The 22,243-nt window shown below is 46.3% G+C and overlaps 1 protein-coding gene across 2 annotated transcripts; it reads right to left on the bottom strand.

Annotated features, from left to right (window-relative positions):
• Window positions 1-1,854: 1,854 nt before the first annotated feature.
• MDH2 (malate dehydrogenase 2) lies at window positions 1,855-22,216 on the bottom strand. Of its 2 annotated transcripts, XM_006155640.3 has the most exons (9): window positions 22,046-22,216; window positions 14,801-14,969; window positions 10,833-10,916; window positions 9,821-9,930; window positions 7,986-8,111; window positions 5,752-5,829; window positions 4,384-4,483; window positions 3,865-4,016; window positions 1,855-2,172 (listed from the first exon to the last, which is right to left on the bottom strand). In XM_006155640.3, exons 1-9 carry the CDS (start codon window positions 22,109-22,111, stop codon window positions 2,041-2,043), a joined length of 1,017 nt encoding a protein of 338 aa, XP_006155702.1. In that variant the 5' UTR covers window positions 22,112-22,216; the 3' UTR covers window positions 1,855-2,040. The 2 variants fall into 2 exon arrangements, with proteins under 2 accessions (XP_006155702.1, XP_027630454.1); XM_027774653.1 differs by lacking the exon at window positions 14,801-14,969 and having other exon boundaries at window positions 22,046-22,197.
• Window positions 22,217-22,243: the final 27 nt, after the last annotated feature.

Here is a 22,243-nt window from a genome sequence, read left to right as displayed (position 1 = left end):
TGGGTTGGTGAGGGAAGATTCCACAAATTCTTTGAGGTTATCCTCATTGACCCATTCCATAAAGCTATCAGAAGAAACCCTGACACCCAGTGGATTACCAAACCAGTCCCCAAGAACAGGAAGACCAGTGGGCTGACATCTGCAGGCTGCAAGAGCTGTGGCCTTGGAAAAAGACACAAGTTCCACCATACTTTTTGGGGTTCTCACCATGCAGCTTGAAAGATACAATACTCTCCAACTCCACTGTCATTGCTAATATAAGAAGTGTTTGTAAAATTCATACCTAATAAACAATTTAGTACAGTCAAAAAAGAATACAAGGAAATGGATTAAAATAGCTACATGGGAGGGGGGGTTGGGATGGGTGGTGGTGGTGGTGGTACCGTTCCACAGCAGTAGCTAACCAGAAAAGCAGGCTACAAGATGGCACACGGAGCACCTACATGGGGGGGTGGTGGGATGGGTGGTGGTGGTACCGTTCCACAGCAGTAGCTAACCAGAAAAGCAGGCTACAAGATGGCACACGGAGCACCATCTCAGCTGGTGAAACACACACAATGAAGAGGACAGAGACTGACCAGACTGCTTTCCTGCTTTATTGTTTTGATGACTTTTTAGGTTCTATACAATGAACACGTACTACTTGCTTAAGAAAACACCGTGGGGGCCAGCAGGTGGCGTAGTGGCTAAGGGCATTGGCTTCCTAACATGGCTGCCCATGGCTTAAGTCCCAGACATAGCAGGTTGGTTTCTCACTTTCCTTCCCTCTTTCTCTCTGGTCAAAGAAATAATAAAAAAGTGAAATAATTCTTAATAAAAAAAGCTGCTGTGGATGAATGAGAGCATCTACTTGGCACATCCCCACCCCTACTTCTATCCTCCGGCAGGTGACCCTATTAACAGCAAGATCCTTCTCAGCAATGGAGCTCTGGGGAACAGTCCTGAAGGAATCAAATCTCCCTTTATTTCCCCACTCTTCAACCCAACAGACCTTTCTCTAGACCACTAATGAACACCAAGACCATCTTCTCCTGAAGATGGGCAGCACAGTGCCTTCAGCCTTGACACGCCTGCTGCACCGACGTTCCTGCTCCACCTCCCCAGTTCCCCACCTCTCTGGCTATGGGTTGTCACTATCGGGTTACTACTGAGATGATGAAAATCAGAGGGGGACAGAGGTCAGCCAAGACAGTTCAGATCTATTTGCTTAGCCAGAAAATACACAGAACAAGGGACAGATAACAGGTGCCTGGTTTTAGCTGCTGAACTCTGTCCCTGTGAGGAATCAGGCCTAAGGGGACCCTTCTTTCAGTTTATATACCTGAGTGATGCAATGGTGCAGAGCAGGGCTTGGGGAGCAGTTATTGATAGGCTTTGAGTATTTTATAATGTTTCAGAAATAAGAGGCTGACAGGTGGCATGGTGGTTAAGAGTGCTGGACAACCACATGGTCAACTGTGTGGTTTAAGTTCCAGACCTGGAGCTTGTTTTTTCACTTTCCTTCTCTTTCTCGTTTTCACTGTCCCTCTCTGGTCAAATTAAAATAAATGAACAGTTAAAATAATTCTTAAAAAAAAAAAAGTTTCAGAAATAAACATTTAGACTTTCTTGAAGCTACTGATCAAACCATGCTTCCTTCAGTCTTTAAGTATTGTTCTATTTTGTTATTCTAAAAATTATGAGGAAAGATGAGAGCAAGCAATCAGATCTGGGACTCGAACCATGGTAAGCCATGTGGGAGTCCAGCGCCTCAACCATCATACCACCAGCCGGCCCTGTTCTGATTTATTAAGAGGTAATAAGCACTTTGAAGCCCACTGTAACAGGGAAGAAAGCACATTTATAGAAAGGACCTTGAAAAAGAAAATCAGATCACTTTTATTGACGCACCAGTAGACCAACTCAGCTTTGGAAGGGATGACGATGTTAATACAGTAATTGTCATCAAAGCAAATGAAAATACAAAGGTATCTGAAATGGCTTTACAGTGACATGATGCCTTAATAAATTAAGGAAACTGGTTGCTCATTAATAGCTCTCTCATTTCATATTCTTCACAAAGTCTTCTCCTTTCTTGATTGAGGCTTTCAGCTCAGGAATGGCCTCGGCTATCATCTTCTCTTCGAAAGAGGAGACTTTGCCGATGCCGAGATTCTTCTCGATGCCCTTTTTCTGAAGGAGAGAGGGGAGGCAGTAAGATTTTAAACAAAGTTTTCATGCGTGAGTTTGCTAGACAATCCACCTGGTAACTTCATCAGCTCTGCTAGACTGTCCATACCTACTGCCCGGGAACAGGGGCTAGAGCCAGAGTTGGGAGCTCAGGCTTCAGAGTCAGAAAGCCCTAGGTTGGGAATCCCGGCTCTGTCACTGTGCAGGTACCATGGAAATTACCCGCATCCCAGGTTTGTGTCCTCGTCTTAGATGAGTACCACCCACCTTAGAGGAGCTGCGAGAGTGTCAAGGACAACTTGACATAGCCTCGGTCCACACAGCATTCAACTGTTCAGAGCACTCAATACTCTCTCCCTGTCAAAGCATACTTTGGGTTCCAGCCTCTTCTCCTAGTTGGTAAGACTGAAGAAAATCTGAATACTCACCTGAACGAGATGTAAGCCAAGGACGTAAATGATCTTAGAAAAGACAGCAGGTGTCTCTTCCCACACTAAGCACTGTTTGTGCCCCAGCAGCCTCAGTTTCAGTGTGATCTCCTGGGAAGCCTTATCTGGCTCTGAGATGATCGGACTTATCTGCAGGTCCCACCACCCTCGTACACACTGCACTGACCTGAGAATGGAACTAAACTGTTTAGTGTCTGTCTCTGCACTACACAGAGCCCACGAGGCCTGGGGCCTTGAACACTCATGTGTCCACTGGGAAGGCCCCCAGGAAGACCAGTATGATGTGAGACTTACTTTCTAGATACAGGATGAAGGCTACTAAAAACAATTTGCCTAATTTCTGCATCTGCCCATACAGAAGAAATGAAAACCTGGCCTAGTGGTTTGTGAGTGAAACCTGGGAGTTTTTGCTCACTGAAGACTCAGTGTTGGACTAGGGGCCAACAGATGGCATAGTGGTTAAGGTGCTGGACTCCGACATGGCTGACCATGGTTCAAGTCCGGGACCCAGTGGCTTGAGACACCAGGTGCCTGTGCACATGTGCCCAAAAGCCCAAGAGGAGAATTGAGGAAAAGGGACTGTGACATATTCACCCCCTTTGAGGAGTGATTTCCCATTTTCTCTCTGGTGAGTACATGCACCCTATAGCAAAAATCTCCCCCAAAATAAATAAATAAAATTTTAAAAGCTGCCTGGATTAGACAGCGGCCCTAGAACAGCATAGCAGAAGCAAGCAACGTGACAGATGGGTTCCATTCTAGGGCATATTTCTAGGAGAAAAACCGGTGGGGTGAGGAGCAAGGAACCAGAAATGGCTGGAACAGAAAGGATGCAGCTGTGTGGTATCTCTAGGAATCCTGGGGGAAGAACTAGGCTCTGCAGGTCCCGAAGCCAGGACAAAAGGAACAAGTACGAGCTGCAGGGTGGCAGCATTCAGGCCATTTCTCAGCCTCTGCTGGCTGCCCTGAGATGGAGCATCTAGTCAGTTCACCCACGGAGGCAGCCGTGCATGACCAGCTATCAGTCCTCGCAGGAGGAGATTCGCCTCCACGGTGGATTTCTCCCAGTTCTTAATTCTGTGCTTCCACACCCAAAAACCCAAGCACACACCAGGCAGTGACATGCAGTTACTGCACAACGAAAATGTGAATTATGGAGCGAATAGACAGGGATGAGCTCCTGAATCTTAGACAAGGTAACTCTCCTTCATCCATAGCTGAAAGGACCAACTTCCAGGATACATACCCCTAGCAGTAACGGTGTGGAGAAATAGGTACAGTCCGTCTCCTGTGACTTAACAAAGGAACACTCGACAACTCCTTCCTTCCCATTCATTGCGTCCACAAGGGAGAAGACAAACCGGGCACCGGCATATGCCATGGACAGAGTGGCAGAGCCTAGGAGGGAACAGGAAGATTACCAAGCTGGGATTGTGACCTTTAATAAAATGCAGGTGAGCCTGCTCTCTGAGCTAAAGCATTTGTAAATTCTCTAGGTTACCAGTTAGAGTACTGAGGGCGGCATCCCTTAATTTTACTAACAAGTGGCATGGTATTAGCTTGCCCAACCTTAAAAATTGCTCCCATTCCACAAATTAAGCTGAACTGCCTGCCCTCTCATAAAGAGCTTTCTTATCAAGTGAATGAGAATGGAACACAGGAAACGATCCACTCCTTGCTCAAGGACGAGCAGTTGTTCTCTGCAACTCTGAACAGGGCCTTGGGCATCTGCACCCACCCCCAGGGGTGGCCTCTAAGATTCTACCTGCTCCGGCTTTAGCCTTGACCACCTCCGTGCCTGCCTCCTGGATGCGTCCAGTGAGCGTTGTCAGCTGGTCCTGGGGAAAGTCCACCTTGGGCGTGCACTGCAAGCCAAGGCCAAGGGACTGTGTGAGCCACCCTGGTTGTCACTGGATGCAAAGCCCCAGTCCCCGTCTTTCCCCACCCTCCTCACAGTGGGGTCCCTCTCATCACCAATGCACAATTACCCCAGGTCTTGTTTGCTTGGGTCTAGGGATCCATTTATAGAAAAATGACAAAAGACAAATCAACTTTGTTGGGAGACTTGGCAAGGCGCCTACTCATTAAAAACAAAACAAAATTAAAAACAGGGTCTTGGGTCATTGGATGGCAAGGTGGGTAATGTGCGGCACATCCACATCACCGACCATGGTTCGAGTCCTGGACCTGGAGGCTTAAGCTTGTGATTCTACCTCTGTCTCGGAAGTTGCAGGTACTACAGATGTGTGCCACCGCACCTGATCTTTAGGTCGGAGCAGGAACTGAACCTGGGCCTCCCATGTGGTCCCAGCCTGAGGAGCACAGAGTCTTAGCAGCATACGCCACTGTGGCTGGACCCTCCCCCTCCTACACACTCATTTTTAAAGAACTTTTCACATTTTCAATTAATTTTATAGAAAAACTCTAAAAATAACACAGATTTCCCTCATATGGCTTATCCTGTTAATATTTTATATACCCATTGTGTAATTATGAAGACCAGTGCATTTCTAAATTACAGACCTCATTCAAATTTCACCAATGTCCCCACTACTGCCCTTTTTCTACTCTGGGGTTCGAGTTAGGGATCTAAAACTCGACCTTACAATTCAGCTCATCTACTTTGTAATAGTTCCTTAGCCTTTCTTTATCTTTCTTGACCCCTGTACTCATCACTTGTATTTTGTAGCCTGGCCACCAAGTCAGATGTGTGACATGTGTCCTTATAATCTGCATGTTGGGCAAAAACATCATGAAAATTTTGTGACCTTCTTGGTGCATTATTTCCAGGGGTTATGAGGTTCACGTGACATATGTTGGTCCTATTGGTGCTAACCTTGTTTCTATTTATTTTTAAATAAATCGCTTTCGCTTGCTTGGATCTACCCAGGAATTCAGTGATGTTCCCAACGGCGGCTCCCCTGTGCGTCAGAGCTGGCTACTCTGCACACCTTCTGACCGCATTCCCACCACAGATCCCTGTCAAGAAAGCCCCAGACAGACTCGGGGTGGGGGTGGGGGACTGGATTCTTATAGGAATCCTTTCAAAATACACCGACAGCTCCACCTTCTTCAGCCTGGAGTGCCTCAAGGCAGACCGTGAGGTAAGCTCCTTGCAAGGCCACACACGTACCTGAGAGATCAGGGGGATGATGGTCTTTCCAGCGTGGCCGCCGATTACAGGAACATTGACTCGAGCTGGATCCAAATTCTGGTCACCAAAGTGCAGTTTGATTACACTGTCAGTAAGCTCCGTGAGCATAAAACTTGTTACCCCACCCAAGGCATCAACACTGGGAAAACCCAGAGAGTTTGGAACAAACAAATCAAGAACCATCTCAACCCCAGCTGTTCTTAGGTTTCAGCACCACCAAATGGCTAAATACCAGTGTGAACAGGTGCAGTGAGGACTAGATCATGGCCTGGAGAGGTCATTATGGGTTCTTCCTCTGCCATGAGCTAAAACTGAACTTCTTGCAGGGGCCTGCTGAGAGTCTAACACCCTCTCAGAATAAGAGGTTGACAGTCTTCTTTTCCAGAGATAACGTCATTATCCATGTGCAGGCCAAATTCATGTTCCCATACTTTGCCACAAAGATTAAATCAAATTCCTTTTCCCTCATTTCAGAGAGAAATTCAAATCTACTTCAGGAAACGCATAGGTAAGAAGTTTAGTAAAAGATTTTCGGACAGAAGGAGCAAAAGAGTTGTCAGGGATCAAAATACCACGGTATGGGCCAGCCTACGGATTAGTGGTTAAGGGAGCAGGATACCACATGGGCATGGTTCGAGTCCTGGCCCTGAAAGCTTGGAAAATGAGATTGATGGGGCCAGGTAGTGTGGAGGTTAAGGCAGCTATATCCCACATGGCCAACTATGTGGTTTGAAACCTACACCCAGCAGCCTGAAAAACACGCCAGGTGCATGTGTGAGCATGCCCAAATTCTCAAGGGGAGAAGGGATTACAGTGTGGCCATATTTCCTAGGAGAGTGCTTTCTTACTTTTCCTGTCTCTCCAACCAATGAAGTGCATGTGCCCTATGGTCAAAAAAAAAAAGAAAAAAGAAAAAAAAGAAAAGCACAAGGTGTGTATGCATTTGTGTCCGAAACATTGGTGGGATAGAGAAATGGAGTCCCTCTCTGGTAAGCATGTGCCCTCTGGCAATTAAAAAAAAAAAACAAGCTGAACCAAAATAAATTTAAAAGAAAAAAGAGGGAGGGCTCAAATTAGTAGGGCCTATGAAGAGAGGCTGATTCCTTTGTTAAACTGTTACCCACGCTATTTCTTAAAAATAGACAAGAAAGGGGCCAGCAGGTGGCACGGTGGTTAAGGCACTGGACTTCCACATGACCGACCAAGGTTCAAGTCCTAGACCTGGTGGTTTGCTTTCTCACTTCCTCTGTCTGTCTGTTCTCTGGTGAATGCATGTGCCCTATAGCAAATAAAAAATAATAGTAAATAAAACTAAATAATTCTTTCTTTCTTTCTTTTTTTTTTGAGAGAGATTTTTGCTATAGGGTGTGTGCACTTGCCAGAGACAGAAAGTGAGAAATCACTCCCTGGGGGAATGGCCATGCCACAATCCCCTCTCCTTCATTCTCCTCTTAGGATCGTGGGCACAGATGCACTAGCGCCGGCGTGTTTTCAGCCTCTGGGTTGAGGACTTGGACTGTGGTTGATTATGAGGGAGTCCAGCAACCCAACCATTACGCCACCTGCTGGTCCTAATGAATATTTCTTAAAGGAAAAAAAAAGAGCCCGGTGGCAATTATGACAGGGAGTTGAGTAGTTTCCAAAACAATGCCACCTGCCTTAAACACCAGAGCTGCTGAAGAGACCAGTGCTAAGTTAGGAAACATGCCTTGCCTAGAAAAGGGAGGGCTAATTTGCTCACAAGTTGGCAAACCAAGCAGGATAAGCTCTGGGGCGTGGGAAGCTCAGAACAAGAGCATCCGCAGCACGTGGGGTATACACGCCAAGGCAGGTGCTGGCCACCAGGGACCCATGGGTGAACAGACACAGCCCTGCCTGGAGAAGCTTGTCGTCTAACACGAAAGGCAAACACAGAGGGACATCTCAGTGGCATCTGAGGTAGTCACACAGGCGCAGTCTGAACCCTGAATCACTGGGAAGAGGGCAGGCAGCGTGAGCCACATAGAGACAGAAGCTGCAGGTACCTGTGGTAGAGAGTCTCCAAGAAAACATGGATGCTGCTTTCTACCAAGGTGGGCAAGAGATAAAAACATTTGAAAAACTTTCGAGACAAATGGCCTAAGTGCCCTGCTATCTTCTGTGCCTGTAAAGGAGCAAGGGTGGCGGAAAAGTTCAGAAAAGTAAACTGAACAACACCCAGCACAGGCCCTTACCTTCAGTTCAGCAACAAAAGTGTTGGCTCTGACGATGTCCAGGGTGGTCACACCGAAGATTTTACTGGGGTTGTATACTCCATGTTTCTTGAAAACTTCCGATGTGATCGGAATGGTGGAGTTAACCTAGTAAATTCAGGAAAGAAGTGTGGTTTGTTCTGCAGTCTGAGAGTACAGATCTTTCCATGACCACTAACAAGTCTGACAGTGCCCACTTAAATTGCCCTGTCTGATAATTGTTTATATGTGACATAGGATGGGTCACATCACATAATGCAATCAGAGAGCCTTATTACAGTCTGTCTGCTGCAGGTAGTTACCAATTTTAAAATGTCAGGCTGGTGCCACAAGGTACTTTCTGCTTGGCTGGGCTACACTGGAACAACTTTTCCCAATTACAGATAGTAGTAAAATCAGCTCTGAAGAACGAGGGTCAAAATCCCAGCACTGTCCCTCTGTGTCCCAATCCTGGACTGGTTACCTAACCTCTCTAGGACTAGGACTTGGTTTCTCTATCAGTAAATGAGGGAAATGTCAACTACCTCATGAAGATCAAGTAGCTTCACATCAGTTAAGTGCTTCACACATTACAAAAGAAGAATAAAACTAAACAGCAATTACATCAGGCACTATTTAAGTGCTTCCCAATACAAGCAACAGCTACCACCAGCTTTAACCACCCTCCTCAAGGACAGTGAGCCAGCAGGAAGCACAAGCTCTGGGTGTTCAGCAGCAGCCATGTCCCTCACTGCACCTTCCCCAGGACCCACATCCAACCAGGAGATAGAGGGCTGCTTCTCAGTGTAATACCAGGCCCTGCCAGGACAGATATGGAACCAGAGCTGTCCTCTCAGCGAGGATACAGCACTTGGGAGTTTCTGAGTAGAACAAGCCACCTGCAAAAACTAGGGAGCAGGGCCTGAGGTGGCTGTGCATGAGGAGACAGTGATAATGGGGAAATGCAAACACTGAGTAAAATTCAATGAAAAAAAAGAGGGCCAATCAGCCCCCACAATCATGGCTGAAAGAAGCTCTAAGAGTGGACGTGGAGGCCCAGCTGGGGTGGTACAGGCGGTAGGGTACTGCTCTGTGATACTGGTACCATATGGGAATCCTGGGTTCAGATCCTAGGTCGACCTGAGCACGCCATGCCTGCCCATCTACACCTGTGAACCTGGCTGGCTGGGCGCTGGGGGTAGGATGGGGGTATGGTGAGACCCTGTCAGGAGTTTCTTTCTTCCTTTCTCTCAACAATAATGAATAAAGAAACCTATAAACAAACAAAAATACTTATTTCCCAGGAGGGGAAATTGAGATACAGATTTGCCAGAGGTACAGTTAATTGGTGGAAGAACCAGGTTAAAACTTGTATTTCAGGACCAGCAGTTGGCATAGTGGCTATGTCGCTGGACTCTCTTGTAGTTGACCATGGTTCGAGTCCTGGACCTGGTGGCTTAAACTCACGCTGGGCGCGTGTGCGTGCATGCCCAAGATCCTGAGAAGAGAATGAAGAAGGGATTGTGGCATGGCCATCCCCCTTGGGGGGTGATTTCTCGCTTTCTGTCTCTGGTGAGCACATGCGCTCTATAGCAGAAACCTCTCTAAAAAAACTCCCCCAAAAAACAAAAACTCATATTTCATCTACATCAGATGGCATCTTTGGGAAATAGGTTTAAGGACCTCTTATTAGTACACCCAACTCACCCATCTCAGCACGTTAATCTGCTTATTCTCCCCACAAGCACATTAGCCGACTTTTGCTAACTGCGAGCTCTAGCACCGTACCAGGACTGGCCCGCTGTTACAGTGGTAAGAGCCAGGCCTGCAGCACTCACCGGGTTGGCGATGACGCAGATCATGGCTTCAGGACAGTGCTGGGCACAGGCTGCAGCCAGGGTGGCCACAATTGTGGCATTGGTGTTGAACAGGTCATCTCGCGTCATGCCTGAAATCACCCAACTCGAGATGTTCACAAAGCATGTGACAATTTTCCAAAGAGGTGCCAGGCACGATGTGCTAGGTTTTACGGAATTTCAACCACAGGCAAGATGGGGGTCCTACTTCCAATAACTCTCTCTTGTGAGGAAGACAACCCAGTGACAAGTGCCAGGATAGAGGTCTGTGGGGATGGATTGTGGGGAGAGGCACCAGGGAGGGTGATGGCCGAGAAGGTTCATCAAGAACTAATAGTCCCCAAGGTAGAGCTGGTGGAGGGAAGGGCACTCCATGTATGGAGGCATAGGATGAAACAGGAACAGCAAGACAGCGGGGCAGGGGAACACAGTAGACACCCAACGGCTTAGAAACACCAGGCCAATAAGGAGATCTGACCCTTAGCTCATGGGCAGTGGAGAGTCTCTGGATTTTTTTTCTTCAGCAGAGAGATCAAATTAAATCTATTTTTTTTAAAAATTTATTTAACTTCCCAACGGCTTAGAAACACCAGGCCAACAAGGAGATCTGACCCTTATCTCATGGGCAGTGGGGAGTCTCTGGATTTTTTTTCTTCAGCAGAGAGATCAAATTAAATCTATTTTTTTTTTTAAATTTTATTTAACTTTTAAAAATTTGTCTTAATTTGACCAGAGAGAGACAGAGAAAAATTTATTTAACTTTTAAAAATTTATTTGTCTTAATTTGACCAGAGAGAGACAGAGTGAGTGAGAGAGAGAGAGAGAGGGAGGGAAAGTGAGAAAGCAAGCCACCAGGTCCAAGACTGTGGTCGGCCACGTGGGAGTCCAGTGATCTTAACCGCCAAGCCATCTGCTGGCCCCAGGATTAAATCTATTTTTAATGTAAAGCCACCCTCTCACTTTACTTGTAGGGAGGTGACTTACACATACATACCTGGTTTTCTGGGGACTCCAGCTGGAATAACCACCACATCGCAACCTTTTAGGCAGTCTGGTAGTTGTTCGGGCCCAAGGTAGCCTAGAAAAAGCCCCAAAGAAGCATTTCACTGTTTGATCCAGAGAGGCCAGCACTTCTATGGGGACAAAGCCCGGGAAGGATGGCTCCTAACTGGGCTCATTCCCAGCCAAAGGCCTCAAGCAGGACTTGAAGATCTCGCCTGTAAGCTGACTACCTCCCACTGACAACTAGCGCCTGCCTGGTGAGCTGACAGACCTGGAGAGCAGGAACATTTCCCTTTTGCTCCACCCTCCGCTGCCCTCTCCCTGCCCAGGTCCCCTTTTAGAATAAACTAGTCTTCTAGGTTTCCACAAAATGGAACCAACTCATTCACTGTCTTTATCCTGTTCACCAGCACTTGGTCATTCTCAGCCTCCAGTCAGAAGAGCTGCTCATTCCACTCTATCATCCTGACAGAACTCCCTCAATCTGAGTTCTGAGGTCAGAAGACACACTGAAGGCCATGAAAGAAAAGCCCTTACGAGCCTGTTTACTCCTCTCATCTGAGGGAAAAAGTATGTTTTCAAAGATGTCAAGGAAATTTGCTACAATATCCAAAATCTGCTTTGATTTTGACTTTTTTCTTCTTGCAGGAGCTTTCAAAAACTCAAGTATAGGGAATCAGCAGTTAGCGTAATGGCTGTCGCTGGACTCCCACGTAGTCGACCGCGGTTCACGTCCCGGACCTGGTGGCTTAAAACTCACGCCGGGCGTGTGTGCGTGCATGCCCAAGATCCCAAGAGGAGAATGGAGGAGAAGGGATTGCGGCGTGACCATCTCCCCTGGGGGTGATTTCTCGCTTTCTATCTCTCTGTCTCTCTCTGTCTGGCGAGCGCACGCGCCCTATAGCAAAAACCTCTCAAAAAAAAAAAAAAAAAAAAAGCTCAAGAATACAGCTCAAAGGAAAGTGCGCACAAACACAAGGAGAGCTATGTAAGACATAAACACATGACTCAGGGGAACCAGCAGTTAGCGTAATGCATCAAATGAAAGCCCATGTGAGCGCTATCAAACATTTTTTTTTTTTTAAAGGTTTTGGTCATAGGGAACATGTGCTTGCCAGAGAGGAGACACATAACGTGATAAATCACTCCACGGGGGGAAGGCCATGAGAGACAGAACGTGATAAATCACTCCCCGGGGGGGGGGAAGGCCATGCCATAGTCCCTTCTCCATTCTCCTCTTGGGATTTTGGGCATGCACGCACAGCTGCCCAGTGTGATTTTCAAGCCACCATGTCCAGGGCTCAAATCGCAGTCAACCATGTGGAAGTCCAGCACCTTGACCACGATGCCACCTGTTGGTCCCTCAAACATGTTTTTATACACTTGTCAGTAGAGAAAAATATGTATAATTTGCAACTTTGTAGTAAACACTTTGAAACAGTCACTTCTATTAATTCTAATACTGTAAAAACAAGATATAAAGAAACTTATGACGGGGCCAGCAGGTGGCATGGTGGTTAAGGGTGCAGGACTCCCATATGGCCAACTGTGGTTCAAATCCCAAATCTGGTGGCTTATTTTCTCACTTTCCCTCCCTCTCTCTCACTCAGTCCCTCTCTGGTCAAAATGAAATAAACAAATAAATATAGTTAAATAAAAAAATTTTTAAAAAGATACCTATGACAAGTTTAGTACATTTATACTAGATGTGATGGCTAATTTTCAGTGTCAATTTGACTGGATTGAGAAATGTCTGACTGGATGCTGACACAATGTTCCTGAGTGTGTCTGTAAAAGCCTTACCAGACAAGACCGGTGTGTGAGTCAGTGGGCTGAGAGAAGACCCAGCTTCGATCTGGGCTGGGAGCACAGCAGAGATGAAAGGGGAGGTTATTTCCTCTCTCCTTCCCTCTTTCTGAACTCATCCTTCCAGAACCTCCTGTGTTCCACTCTTACTACCTGCTCCATCCCTGCTCTGCAGCTTGACCCTAAACAACATCTGGTTCCCCTTAGCACTTGGCCCTGTGCCCTTTCGGCCAGACTCCAGCCCATTCTGGAACTTCTCCATCTAGTAATCATGTGAGATAATTTCTGTAATAAATGTTTTCATTTATTCATATATATACACACACATAAATAAAAATGTATATTTTATAAATATTATGTATAATATGTAACTAAAGTGTTGTGCTCATATAATACACACATACTTTATCCTGTTGGTTCTGTTTCTCTGGAGAACCCTGACCAATACAGTAGAACAAAACAGAAAACAGCACAATGATCAACAAGGATGGTTCTAGGCCCAGCCATGGTGCTGCAACACTTTGCAACGCTGGAAACCATATGGGAGATCAAAGTTTGCTTCCCAGGTCAACTTATACAAGCCAGGCATGCTTGTGCCTATGATCCTGGCTGGATGGGAAGGCTGGAGAATGTGGAGATGAGGCCCTGTTGAGGGTGCTTGTATTTCTCTCTCTCATGAGCTATACAAAGTCAAAAAAAAAAAAAAAAAATCCCAGGGACATCCAGGGGAATGTGTGTTAAGGAGGTCCCACATGACTGACCACATGGTTTGAGTCCTAGACTCAGCAGCTTGAAAAACACACTGGGTGTGTGTGCGTGTGTGTGTGTGTGTGTGTGTGTGTTCAAAACAGAGAAAGAGAAAGGATTGTAAGACCAGAGAAAGGACTGTGGTGTGGCCATTCCCCCCTGGGGGGGAGGGTTCTCGTTTCCTCTCTCTGGCAAGTGCATGTGCATGTGCATTATACTAAAACAAACGACAAAAATCACAGTACAGCTTTTAAAATGACTTTATCAAGAATTTGGTGACATGGAAAAATACTGATATATTATGAAGATCAGATATGCAGGATATACTTTTGAGACCAGCAGATGGCATAATGGCTACGTCACTGAACTCCCATGCACCCAACCGCAGTTCGAGTCCCGGACCTGGTGGCCTAAACTCACGCTGGGCATGTGTGCAAGAGTGCCCATGATCCCGAGAGGAGAATGGAGAAGAGGTTGCGGCATGGCCATCTTCCCTGGGGGGTGATTTCTCACTTTCTCTCTCTCCATCTCTCTCTGTCTTTCTGGCATCTCTCTCTGACTTTCTGGCATGTGCACATGCCCTGTAGCAAAAACCTCTCCAAAAAAACTCACTATATACTTTTCAATGACTTTTTTGGACAATATACCCATATTTACTGAACAGTCCAGGAACTGCCTTAGGGCAGATTTCCTTATAAAGACTGTGCTTTGGAGAAGCTGGTCAAGGAAACATTGGGGATGGAGAAACAGCACTCTCCCCCCCACCCCCAGCACTTTCTATTGCCCCAAATCCCTGTAAGAGGTTCCTGACCACTTCTTATTTACCTCTGTTATACTGTTTTTCAAATCAGAAAAAGTAAACAAACAAGAAAGTGTGCATGTGCTATTAGACTCCAGTGTTTTTCAAAAAGACATTGCTGTCTAAATTTTTATAGGTCCCAGTCCAAAAAGGTATAATCATTTGTAAAATTTATTTATTTGAGAGAGATTTTTGCTATAAGGTATGTACGCTAGCCAGAGAGACAGAGACAGAAATTGAGAAATCACCACCACCACCCTCAAGGAGGGATGGCTCTGCTGCAATTCTTTCTTTCATTCTCCCCTTGGGATTTTGGACATGCACGCATATGTACCTGACATGAGTTTTAAGCCACTGGGTCAGGGGACTCGAACAACAGTTGGTCATACAGGAGCTCAGTGCCATAACCACTACACACAACAGTTGGCCATACAGGAGCTCAGTGCCATAACCACTACACCACCTGCTGGTCCCTGTAAAATTTAATTCTAAAATGAACATGAAAGCCCCAAGTCTCTAAACATCTACTTTCACTCTCTTTCTGAAACTTGGATCCTGGTCTATTGGGGAGAGAAGAAAGCAGTCTCCCAGGTCAGCATGCCCAGTACCTTTCACATTCGCTCTGGTTTCAATGTGGCTCAGGTCCGCAGCCACCCCGGGCGTATGAGCAATATCGTAGAGGGTCAGTCGGCTCACTAAGGGGCTGTTCTTCAGGAGAAGCGAAAGAGGCTGCCCAATTCCTCCAGAAGCCCCTAGCATGGCTACTTTAGCATTACTCTAAAAAAAAAAAAAAAAAGCACAAAAAAACACTCTTAGGGTGGAGCAAACATTACAAGGATTCACGTGGCATCCTGCAAAAATATCACACCAGGCTGCTTTTACTGCAGTGGTGCCAAGGCAAGATACAATCATTGCATTTCTACCAGTTTCATTCCGGTATAATTTTGGACTTTCATCCAAAGGTCCAGTTCCCAACAGGTAGAACTTTCACCTGTAGATGATGTTGTACTCAGGGTCATATTCCAAAAACCCCTGTGAAAGAGAAGTAACAAGTCTGACTAGTAACCGCACCGGTACCTTCTGTCTGAAGTTTTAAAAACTGTAAACATTCACTGAGTGCCTAAGACCAGTCACACCACTGTACCTGGGGCTGTGGGAACAAGGAAGATCCCTGCTGCTATGGAGGAATCAAGCAATCAGATGCATTAGAAGTGGGTGGAAAAGAGGGACGCTGTGTGAGAGAGCAGAGGAAGCACAACCAACTGTCTGGGAGATGGGAAATCAGGGAAGATTTCAACCCGGGCAGCAAAGTCTTGGAGGAAGATCCCTGCTGCTATGGAGGAGTCAAGCAATCAGATGCATTAGAAGTGGATGGAAAAGAGGGACGCTGTGTGCGAGAGCAGAGGAAGCACAACCAACTGTCTGGGAGATGGGAAATCAGGGAAGATTCCAACCCGGGCAGCAAAGTCTTGGTAAGGGCCTGAGGCAGGTTGAGGAGCTAACAAGAGCAAAAGGGGAAATGTACATGCATTTCAAAAGGTTCCTTCTCGAACAGGGGAGTCAGACCTATACTCTCAGGGCCCAGTATCCCACGTCTACTTGTTAACATTGCAATCACAATCACCTGTTGGGCTAATGCAGCCCAGAGGGTCAGGCTCCAGGACAGGGCTCTGGCCTGTGTACTTGTACTAGGCTCCCCAGGAGACTGCAACATGGACTCAAGTTTGAGAAGCCGGCTCCGTACCAAGCTCAGAAGAACGAGCAGCAGTGGGCCCTGAGTGTTTCAGCTTTGAACGGTTAAAAAAGGAGATGAGGTGGTCACTGGGCCCCTGAAATGGGAGGCAAAAGAGACCAGTCTGCTTCATCAATATCTACAAGGCCAGAGCAAGAAGAATTCATATCAGCATATTTGTAACTTACTGGGACTAAAGTTGTAAAACTCGACTTCCTTTTATTTTGGAGAGGTTTTTGCTATAGGGCGCATGCGCTCGCCAGAGAGAGAGACAGAGAGACAGAAAGTGAGAAATCACCACCCCCAGGGGGGATGGTCACGCCGCAATCCCTTCTCCTCCATTCTCCTCTCGGGATCTTGGGCACACACGCACACGCGCCCGGCGTGAGATTTAAGCCACCGGGTCCGAGACGCGAACCGCGGTCGACTACGTGGGAGTCCAGCGACATAGCCATTACGTTAACTGCTGGTTCCAAGACTCGACTTTCAATAACCACTTCCAAGGCTGACCAGGAGGGCAGTGGTTCCTGAAATTACAAGAATGAATTGCAATAGCTCAAGTCTAATTTAAGGGCGGGATCAAGGTGGAAGGGTCATGAGTAGAATATTATCAGTCGACTCAGGTCACCCTCTTCCTCTTATTCATTTGAACAGCAAATGGAGGGAGGTATCTGGGATGCTTGAGTAGAAAACATCATCTTTACACATAGAGGGAATTGAGGGGTCAGAATTCGGGAGAAAGGATCATGAATTTAGTTTTGAGCATTGAGTCTGAGTCCCTGAAACAACCAGACACACACATGTATCCAGCAGGTCCCGAGAGAGAGAGAGAGAGAGCGCGCGAGCGAGAGAGAGCGAGAGAGCGAGTGCGCACGCGCGCTTTATAGCTCAGCAAAGGCTTGGTATAGAAGTAGTTAGCATCTAGGAACCAGCAGTCTGCATAATGGCTATGTTGCTGGACTCCCATGTAGTGGACTACAGTTCGAGTCCTGGACCTGGTGGCTTAAACTCACACCAGGTGAGTGTGTGTGCGTGCCCAAGATCCCAAGAGGAGAATGGAGAAGAGATGGCGGAGTGGCCATCCCCACTGGGGGTCATTTCTTGCTTTCTGTCTCTCTGGCGAGTGCACCCTATAGCAAAAACTTCTGCAAAAAAAGAAAAAAAAAAAAAAAAAAAGAAGAAATTCTATGCCCCAGCAGGTGGCATGGTGGTTAAGGATGCCAGATTCCCACATGGCCGACCTTGGTTCAAGTCCTAGACCTGGAGGCTTGATTTCTCAATTTCTCTCTCTCTCGCTGGTCAAATTAAAATAAATAAAAATGAATAAAGTTAAAAAATTCTTAAAAAAAAAAAAAAAGGCATTAGCACCTGCACTGGGTTTAACAGAGGCCTCACAGGCACAAAAGGGAACACAGAGAAGCAGAATCCTATGAACACACCTGCGGGGGGGGGGATGACAAACTGGGATTTAAGGCCACTCTCACCCCAACAACAACTTCTATCAACGAATTCAATGAATGCCTTGGTGACCTTTCCTATGAGGGACAAAGTATGTTAGGAAGGAGTACTTCACATGAAAGTCAAGTCACCCAAAACTTCACTTACTGGGAACAAGAAAGCAAAATGCAAGTAGCGGGGAATTTATCAGGGTCTGCTCTGTGCCAGGTACTGGCTTACGTTTCTCTTATTTAATTAACTCTCACAACTCTATCATGTGATTTTAACAGACCTGTCTTACAGGTGAGGAATGCAGAGCAGCTGTAATATGGTCGCGGTCACACACACAGTACATGATGCAGCTGGGATACAAGCTGAACATAGGCAGTTTGACTCCTAAACTTGAGCTTCATTTTTTAATTTAAAAAAATAATAATTTAACTCCATTTGTTATTATTATTTTTTAAATTTGACCAGAGAGAGACAGAGAGAGAGGGAAAGGAAAAGGAAGAGAGCAAGCCACCAGGTCCAGGACTCAAACTGCGGTCGGCCATGTGAGAATCCAGTACCTTTAACCACCACACCACCTGTCGGTCCCAGAGCTTACTTGCTTCCTTGCTTTCTTTCTTTCTTTTTAAAGCAAAAAGTCTTTGAGAAAATAGATCCACTGATATTTCAAGCCCTGCCATAAAGCTCACTCTCATTATTCAAATATACCCTTCCCCTATAGGTCTCTCTCAAGACCTAATCAAAATCTGAGCCAACCTCAGTGAACGTGTTTCTAATCTAAACTCAGACAAGTAGGGGAGCCTATTCCTGGCAGACTAGCAGGGAAGCAGCTGCAGGGGAGGGAGGGGCCAAGCCAAGAAAACAGCAGACAAGAGAACTCAAAGCACTGTGCATGGTCACTGGGCAGGCATTTACTGTAGGTCCTGACACCATCACTGCATAATTCTATAGGAATTTATGTTAGGTCATAAATGTCCCACTTACCAAAAACCCAAATCAAATTAAACAGAGTGTTTCTGCTTAAGAAATTAACTCAATTCAAACAGATTGTATTTTTTATAAGTCTAAGGGTTGCTCTTAACATCCCTCCAAACTTAGCCAGATCAACCTAGAACCTGAGGATTGGCCATCTCACCCGCCCCGTGGCTCTTCAACAATCACCTCCACACCGTCTCTAATTGTAGGGCTCCCAAATTCCATCTCTGCCTTCCCAGTAGTTAGGTGTTCCCCTGGTTCCACACACCGAACTCATTATCCTCTCTACCCCTCCCATCTGCTCCCAGATGGAAATAGCCAAGTATCACCAGGGTCTGCTCCAAGCCAGATTTGTCTTCTACTAAATTTCAACTTTTAGAATCACCTTCGGACTCTTCTTCCTCTCTTATTAGAGACATCCAGTCAGGACGGGCTGGCCTTGGTGTCTTACACATCTTTCCTGCTCCTGCTTTCCATCCCCACTCCATTATCTGACTTAGGGACATCCTAAAAAAAAAAAATCAAAGTCTTACGCAGAACACAATACAGTTCCACCAAGGGGCAGGGTGAAACTGTCAAAATCTGTGTTTATTTTTATCTAACAAAAAGAATCAAACTCTGCCAAAAAACCTGGTGCCCTCCTAGGGTCCTTAAGTGGATCAGTCCCATAGGGTATGCAAAAGGAACCCAACGCAGCAGGAGGAGGAGGGAGAGGACTTCCCCACTTATTTCTTTGCTTTCACTGCACTGAAGTGATATTGTTTGTACTACAAGATGTCATCAACTTAGTTAATATTGATAAAAACACGATCCTCAGGACCAGCAGGTGGCATGGTGGTTAAGGCGCTGGACACTCCCACATGGCCGATCACAGCTGAGTCCTGGACCTAGTGGCTCATTTTCTCTGTCTCTCTCTGGTCAAATTAAAATAAAATGAATGAATGAATAAAATTAAATAATTTTTAAAAACCTCACAATCCTCACATAATGAATTTTTGGTAGAGATTAGTTCTTGGTCTCTTTGTCAAAGCTGTCTTCCAAACCTGCCAACCTTTGGTGGGTTAATATTTATAAAAAACACAATCCTTGGGGGCCAGGAGGTGCCATAGTAGTTGGGGTACTGGACTCCCACATGGCTGAGGTTTGAGTCCCGGATCTGGCAGTTTGCTTTCTCACTCACACTCTCATTCTCTTTCTCTCGCACTCACTATAGCAAATTTTAAAAAAGATGGGGGAAAACAAAACAAAACAAAACAAAAACAAACCCACAATCCTTAAGTTACAGAATCATAAAGTTTTTCTCTTTATTATTATTAATTTTTAATTTAACTAGAGAGAGAAAGGGAAAGTGATAAAGCAAGCAGCCAGGTCTGGGACTGAACCGTGGCCAGCCATGTGGGAATCCAGCGACTTTAACCATCAGGCCACCTGCCGGCCCCAAGTAACAGAATCTTTACAATGCTGCAGGGAAATGAAAATCTTTGGTGTTACAATGGTTATTCTTCCAAACCTGCTGACCTTTGCTGGGCTGAGAAGCAGCACACTGCTCAGCAGCTATTTTGAAAATGGATATACAGTAACTTGTCCTTTACTTACTAATCAGCTTTATCATGTAAATCTGTGATTAGTTTTTTTTTTTTATAAATATCTTTATTTCTGTGTTTATGTAAGCTCATCTTTCTGGTTAATTGAACTGCCTTCTCAGTACTTCCATCTGTGTATCGAACAGGCATTTTAAAATCAGCATATCTAAAATTGAACTCCTGAGGCAGTCCCCCTGCCCAAACCTGCTCTTATCTAGAAATCTTGTACATTTCAGCAAACAACTACAAGGCCAAAAATCTTGGTAGTGTCATCATGACTCTTCTTTCTTTCATACCCATTATCCAATCAATTATCAGCAAATCTTGCTGGCTCTATAGTCCACAGTATCCGCAATTCAACTATGCCTCACGACCTCCACAGCTGTTGGGTAGATTACCACAAAGAAATCCTCCTCTCATTCCTCTCACCTAAGACCACTTTGTTAAAATGGGAATAAGATCAGGTTATTGTTCTCCTCAAATGGCTGCTCCATTTCTGAGAAAAAGCCAAAATTTCACAAGACTTGTTCCTTACCTCCACTGCCCTCTAGAAATACAGTTGCTTCTGTATTCTCCAACACTGCAGGCATGTACCCCAACCTCCCCATACTTTTCCTATATGATGTGATTTCTTTCTTCCTTCCTGGCACTCCTCGACTGTCATAATCTGGTGAGGCTTCCTCTGGCTGATCTAAAGGTGCAGTCCTCTTTTCTGACAAATCCAACCCCTTCCCTCTCCCTGCTTTGTCTGCTGCACTCAGTATTACTATCTAAGATACTTTATGATGGCAGATGCAGTAAGGTAACCAATACTGCAAATTTCATGAGTATGGAGTTGTGTGTTTTGTTCACTGCTGTACTTCCAGTGTCTGGATTAGTAGAATACAGGAAGGCTCCATTAAAATCCAACTGCACCCACCCCTCACATTCTTGCCTGACTTACCTTTGGCCAGCTGCCCCTCCCCTACTCATTAGCGCCAGTCTTCATCACCTCCACCTGTCCTACATGTACTCATTTCTGGCCCATCTCAAGTAAGACATCCACTCACGATTATCTCCTGCGGCACCCAGCACAGACTTGTTAATCACAGAAATCCAGTTATGTATCTGTTTAATTATTACTTTCCAAGGGAATTGAATGTTCAGAAAACTGAAGGACACAACCTAAATTTAAGAATTTGGAATCCCTTTAATACTTGCCTCCCTCTTGGGCATGGTACTTACAAAGCAATGAGGGTATATCCTGGGTTCTCAAACTTTGGTTGTATGAGACTCACTTCAGACACTTGGTAAAAACATAAGGCCCGGGTCCCATGTCCCTTGAATGAGCCTGGGCCTCTGGTTTTTTGTTAGCTTTCAGGTGATTCTGACACACAGCAAAGTCTGAGAACCACTGTTCTAGAAGAAGATGGCTAAAAATAGCTTAGGCGTAAGTGGTCCCAGGCCAAGTCATGCACTCTCAAGACACCTGAGGGCAGGCTCAGTCCACTCACAGCAGAAAAGCGCCTGCACCTAACAGGCTCTTGAGAGGAAGCAGAGTCTTCCGGCATACAGAGAAAACACTTGATACAAAAACCAATGACAGTGGTCAGGAGGACTGCATTTTAATCTCTGGCCAAATGACCGTGTAACCTTGGCCCAGTTCTTTTCTCTAGGTGCCTCAGTTGAGCTGTACTATGGAGTCAGTAGTCAAACATTATTTCTCATACTCCTGCGTAAGTCATACGGATGCTGCAAAAACGAGACAATGTCAAAGTTGTATTAAAAAGGAAGCTATTTCCGGACTTAAGAGTACTGGCTTCTCAACCTAGAGGGACTGCAGGCCAGAGCGGGTCTCGGGAGGACTTAGGGGACGCGTTGTGTGCAGGGGCTGGGGGCTGCTAAGTTTGCGCAACAGCCCTGCTGCTATGCGACCTCGCCCCTCTCCCGGGCTTTCTCTGCCGCACTTTGCACCGGCATCAGGGCCGGCCCAGCTCGCCACAGCCTCGAGCCAGTGCCAGACGACTCTACGGTCCACGCTGACCAGGAGGGTGGCCGTCAGAGCTGCCCGCGAGCCAGGGTCTCACGTGGCCTGGGCCGGGAGCCCCCGCCAGCAGGCCGCCTTTCGTCGGGCCTACCTGGGCTGAGGTGCTGAAGCTGCGTCGGAGAGCGGCGCTCGCAGGCCGGGCAAGGGCGGAGAGCATGGCTGGGGCGGGCGGGATGCGGACCGGATGGTGCAGGAGCTGGTGGCAAGCAAGTGACTCCAACGACCTCCACACTGCGCAAGGGATCCCGGGCCGCCCGGCCTGGCCTCGCGAGAGTAGCCTGCCGCCCCC

This window comes from Tupaia chinensis, unplaced genomic scaffold, assembly GCF_000334495.1.
Source record: "Tupaia chinensis unplaced genomic scaffold, TupChi_1.0 Scaffold000465_1, whole genome shotgun sequence".
NCBI classification, from domain to species: Eukaryota; Metazoa; Chordata; class Mammalia; order Scandentia; family Tupaiidae; genus Tupaia; species Tupaia belangeri.
Note: the sequence above shows the minus strand (reverse complement) of the source record. Positions and strands in the feature narration are given on the sequence as shown.

Coding starts and splice junctions, on each gene's coding strand:
- MDH2 (XM_006155640.3), bottom strand. CDS start 22,111: ATGCTCTCCGCCCTTGCCCGGCCTGCGAGCGCCGCTCTCCGACGCAGC. Junction 5,830..7,985: donor CTTTTGTTGCTGAACTGAAG/GTAAGGGCCTGT, acceptor TTTGGTGACCAG/AATTTGGATCCAGCTCGAGT. Junction 2,173..3,864: donor CCACACCGTTACTGCTAGGG/GTATGTATCCTG, acceptor TCTCTCCTTCAG/AAAAAGGGCATCGAGAAGAA.